The sequence below is a fragment of the Centroberyx affinis genome, unplaced genomic scaffold (genome assembly GCF_046629955.1).
Source record: "Centroberyx affinis isolate AG114_WGS23_722 - 3 ecotype Tasmania unplaced genomic scaffold, CSIRO-AGI_Caff_v1 ptg003226l_1, whole genome shotgun sequence".
Lineage (NCBI taxonomy): Eukaryota > Metazoa > Chordata > Actinopteri > Beryciformes > Berycidae > Centroberyx > Centroberyx affinis.
In genome coordinates, this window is record NW_027281261.1 from 1 (window position 1) to 5000 (window position 5000).

At 44.9% G+C, this 5000-nt stretch overlaps 1 protein-coding gene across 1 annotated transcript in view; it reads left to right on the forward strand.

The window, feature by feature from the left end:
* Positions 1 to 403: 403 nt before the first annotated feature.
* LOC139660151 (disco-interacting protein 2 homolog C) overlaps positions 404 to 5000 on the forward strand; it is a gene marked incomplete at its 5' end in the record, with an annotated part of 58502 nt that continues 53905 nt past the window's right edge. The window contains 3 exons of the mRNA XM_071538217.1: positions 404 to 543; positions 2936 to 3072; positions 3987 to 4195. Of these exons, the coding sequence (XP_071394318.1) occupies positions 404 to 543; positions 2936 to 3072; positions 3987 to 4195 (486 nt within the window). The remainder of the gene's footprint in view (positions 544 to 2935; positions 3073 to 3986; positions 4196 to 5000) is intronic.

Below are 5000 nucleotides of genomic sequence, written 5' to 3' on the forward strand. Positions count from 1 at the left end.
CTTTCCTCTCCACACTGTCTGATTAGCTGTTTCTCTCCTCTCCTCCCCTCTCCTTTTCTCCTCTCCACTCTCTCTCCTCTCCTCTCCTCTCCTCTCCTCCTCTCCTCCTCTCCTTGTCTCCTCTCCTTTCTCCTCTCCTCCTCTCCTCTCCTTGTCTCCTCTCCTCTCCTCTCCTCCTCTCCTCTCCTCTCCTCCTCTCCTCCTCTCCTTGTCTCCTCTCCTCTCCTCCTCTCCTCCCCTCTCATCACCTCTCCTCTCCTCTCCTCTCCTCTCCTCCTCTACTCCTCTCCTCCTCTCCTCTCCTCTCCTCTTCTCTCCTCTCCTCCACTCCTTTCCTCTCTCCTCTCCTCTCCTCCTCTCCTCTCCTCTCCTCTCCTCCCCCCACCCCTCCTCCCCTCTCCAGGCCGGTGGAGGAGGGCAGCGCCCCCCCGGGTCGTGGTGTGTTGTCCATGCAGGGTCTGAGTCACGGTGTGATCCGGGTCGACTCGGAGGAGAAGCTGTCGGTCCTGACGCTGCAGGACGTCGGCACCGCCATGCCTGGAGGTACAGACTGACAACTCAGTCTCAAGTCCCAAGTCAAGTCCCAAGTCTAAATGTAGATCACCAAGTCAAGTCCAAGTCAAGTCCATGTCATTAATGTCAAGTCTCAAGTCTAAATGTAGAACAGCAAGTCAAGTCAGAACAAATCAAGAGTCCAGTATCAATTTAATATCTTAAAGAAAACTAAATATCTAGGACTTTTCAATGCAATATGGTTTTAATAGGATAAAAACTTGGTAAGAGCATCATGAGTTTGATTTCTATAATCAGTTTCAACTTCAATAAATTCAATCATTCCATACAAATTCAGAAAACAGAATTTAAATTCAGTCGACCGCTGGAACAAATCTCAACACTTTCAATCTGAGTCATTTACACAAACACAAGATCTCAAGTCAAGACTTTAGAAACCTTTTCAAGTCAAAGTCAAGTCCCAAGACACCAGAACCCAAGACAAGTCAAGTCTCAAGTCTTCTCTTCATGCATCAAGTCAAGTCTCAAGCAATTAAAACTGTGACTCAAGTCCAAGTCGTGTCGAGGAACTGGACTGTTAAAGGTCCAGTGCAATAAGAACCGGGATTTTCCCAATCTCATGGTTTAGTGTGACAAGGGGGCGGAGCTTTAAAATGGATTCATCCTGAACTTGAAGCGGAGTGCACAAGCCTCACTAAACGATCAATAACCTGACAGAACGCTCACAATTACATTCTCTGCTCTGCTTATGAAGTATGAGGACAGAAACCAAAAGTGCACAGACTGCTTCACATTTGCCAAGAAACATAAACTTGATTTAACCCAAGACTCGGTAATAAAAGTTCCCCGGATTTTCATATCTCTTAGCTTTACACACACACACACACACACACACACACACACACTGAAAAGATAATAACATTTTCCACAATTGCTCTTATGAATATTCTTTGCATCACTCATACAAACCTCATTAGTGGCAAAAGAGAAAGTGACGCTGAACAATAAAATAAAATGTAATGTAGACGAATCTGAGCGCTGCAGCACAGAAAACGGGGCGTCGCTTTCAGTGTGTCAGATCTGGCCTTGTAAATGTGTGTGTGTGTGTGTGTGTGTGTGTGTGTGTGTGTGTGTGTGTGTGCATGTGTGTGCGTGTGTGTGTGCATGTGTGTGTGTGTGTGTCAAACAGAGAATGAGGCAGAGCAAAAAGCCTCTGCAGTTCAAAAAGCCTCTGCATGTGTTTCCCATAAGGCCATTTTATGGGAGTGTGAGACTTTACATACACACACACACACACACACACACACACACACACACACTGTTCTGGCATCACAGAAGCCTGACCTGTGCAGGGAGTTAGTCACAAATCTGTTGCTACTTTTAACCCCTCGCCTCGCCCTTTGACCCTGAACCTTCACCTGAACTCAAAGTCTAAGTGGAGCCATTTCCTAAGTTTGGCCTCAGCTGTGACCCTTAGTTTCAACTTCCTTATTAAATACAAAGTGAGGACAATACCTGACATTCAATACTTTATTTATTACTGTTTTGCTACCAAATGTCTTCTGATTAATATTTCATTAATAATCCATAGTGACTGATTTGACGTTTTTACAAACCATCAATTATTTTGTGGATGACGTATTTATCAGATAGATAGATAGATAGATAGATAGATAGATAGATAGATAGAGGATGGATAGATGGATAGAGGAATGTGGGTCCAGAAGCAGGATGTAAACTTATAACATTTTTTCTTCCTCTCCTTCCCAATCTTTTCTCTTCTTTCCTTCCCTCTCTCCTTCCCTTGCTCCCTCGCTCCTTCTCTTCCTCCCTATCTCTCTACACACTGCTTTCCCTCCTTCCCTATCTCTTTCCATCTTTCGCTCTCTCTCCTTTTCCTTTTACCCTTTCGTGATCTCTCTCCCTCGCTCTCTCTCTGCCTTCATCTCCCTCTTGTCTCTCTTTCTCCCCCCTTCACTTCCTTCTCTTTCTCTCTTGGTCTCTCTTTCCTTTTCCTCTCTCCCTTCTTTTCTCTCTCTTTCCCTCCCTCGCCTTTCCTTCCTCTATCTCCTCCTTCGTACCTTCTTTTTTATCCCTCTGTCCCTCTTTTCCCTCTTTTATTCCCTGTTTGTCCCTCTCTTTACTCCCCCCTTTCTCCCTCCTTCCCTCTCTCTCTCTCTCTCTCTCCCTCCCCCCTCTCTCTCTCCCTCTCTCTCGCTCGCTCTCTCTCTCTCTCTCTCTCTCCCTCCCTCCCTCCCTCTCTCTCCCCTCCCTCTCTCTCTCTCTCCCTCTCTCGCTCTCTCTCCCTCTCTCTCTCTCTCTCCCTCCCTCTCTCTCTCTCTCCCTCTCTCTCTGTCTCGCTCCCTCTCTCTCTCTCTCTCTCTCTCTCTCTCTACCCCCCCCCCCCCCCCTCTCTCTCCAGCGGTGATGTGTGTGGTGAGGCTGGACGGTGTTCCTCAGCTCTGTAAAACAGATGAGATTGGAGAGTTGTGTGTTTGCTCCGTCGCCACGGGAACCTCCTACTACGGCCTGACCGGCATGACCAAGAACACCTTCGAGGTCAGTGTGTGTGTGTGTGTGTGTGTGTGTGTGTGCCAATATCAGCCTGTTATTAAAACTCACATCTGGTCCAGTCTGATATGATGGATACAATTCAGTTTGATTGATTGCATATTTGTTGTAGTCAATCCGACACTGTGATCAATACGACACTGTTAACCTGAACTGATGCAGCATTTTGATTGGATCCGACACAAGTATCCATTACAATGTTATTATTAGTGTTACTATTAGTATTATCCCAGGTTTCAGTGGAGAGTTTTAGTGTCCCATGATGGTCTAAATGCAAATTCAGAGGCTTTTTCACCCTGATAAGACTAAAATTCTTAGGGAAACACTGAATACTTGTCATTTCTTTACATGAAAATGGTCAAATGTAAAGATATTTAATATCTGCACTAAATATCAGCTATCAGCAGCTGCACAAATTTGTCATTTTTTCACTCCTGCATTTCATTTAACTGTTTTTATTAGTTCCCTGTAGGGCTGCAACTAACGATTATTTTCATTGTCGATTAATCTGTTGATTATTTTCTCTATTAATCGATTAGTTGTTTGGTCTATAAAATGTCAGAAAATGGTGAAAAATGTGGATCAGTGTTTCCCAAAGCCCAAGATGACGTCCTCAAATGTCTTGTTTTGTCCACAACCCAAAGATATTCAGTTTACTGTCATAGAGGAGTAAAGAAACCAGAAAATATTCACATTTAAGAAGGTGGAATCAGAGAATTTTGACTTATTTTTCTTAAAAAATTACGCAAACCGATTAATCGATTATCAAAATAGTTGGCGATTAATTTAATAGTTGACAACTAATCGATTAATCGATTAATCGTTGCAGCTCTAGTTCCCTGTCTCATGTATCACTCACATCACAAATGACATTGAAACTGGACCCCCCTCCCCCTCCCCAGGTCTTCCCCATGTCCAACAGCGGCGCTCCCATCAGCGAGTTCTCCTTCACCCGGACCGGCCTGCTGGGTTTCATCGGACCCGGAGGTCTGACCTTCGTGGCGGGGAAGATGGACGGCCTGATGGTGGTGGGGGGGCGGCGGCACAACGCCGACGACATCGTGGCCACCGCCCTCGCCGTCGAGCCCATGAAGTTCGTCTACAGGGGAAGGTGAGCCGCTCGTCCTGCAGATACTGTGGGGATTTTTTTATTTAGTCTCCATCTTTGTCCCTCAGCCTCACTGTGGTGTTTCTGCTCTGCACTTCCCACAGATCACCTGTCAATCAAACAGTGTGGGCGGAGCTTGGATTTTCTGTTGCTGCAGTTTGAGTTTCTCTTTTCTTTGTCTGTTCAGCCAAGGTGGCTATCACTGCTCATGCTAACTACCCAGTTCTTCTTCTTCTGTTTATTCCAAACAAACAGGAAACGCATCATTTTCCCAGGAAAGAGCTACCAAACACCGGCTGTTCAGAACAGATGGTGGAGAAGCTTTTAATGAACTGGATATAGGTTGAATCACTGATGGATTATTTCAATCAGAAAAAAAGGAAAAGGAAAATCTATTTATATGAAAATGTCGAGGGTTATTACTGTAAGTAGAAGTGTAGAAGTAGAGTGTAAGTAAAAATGATTATTGGCATGAAAGCAAAACAAAGGAAAGTAAGTATGAAATGGATGGGTGCCACACTGTCAAGTTTATTCAACTAGAGAGGGTTAGAAAACCTTCATTGAACAACAAGCAACAAAAAAACACAGCAATAGAAGTCATGTGGTCGAGCGTAAACCTCCACCAACCCTGAACAATTCTCAAACTTGCCCAACTGCATCTTCCGTAACGGTTTATACTTCTTTATCGTTTGTCCTCCAAGTTTGATTTTCCAAGAAAGTAGCACTGGTCTGAATCCAACGGCTGTTTAGCAGCTGAACTTGGAAGTCCCTGAATGTCGGATCTTCCCACCGGCACTTGAACGCAGCA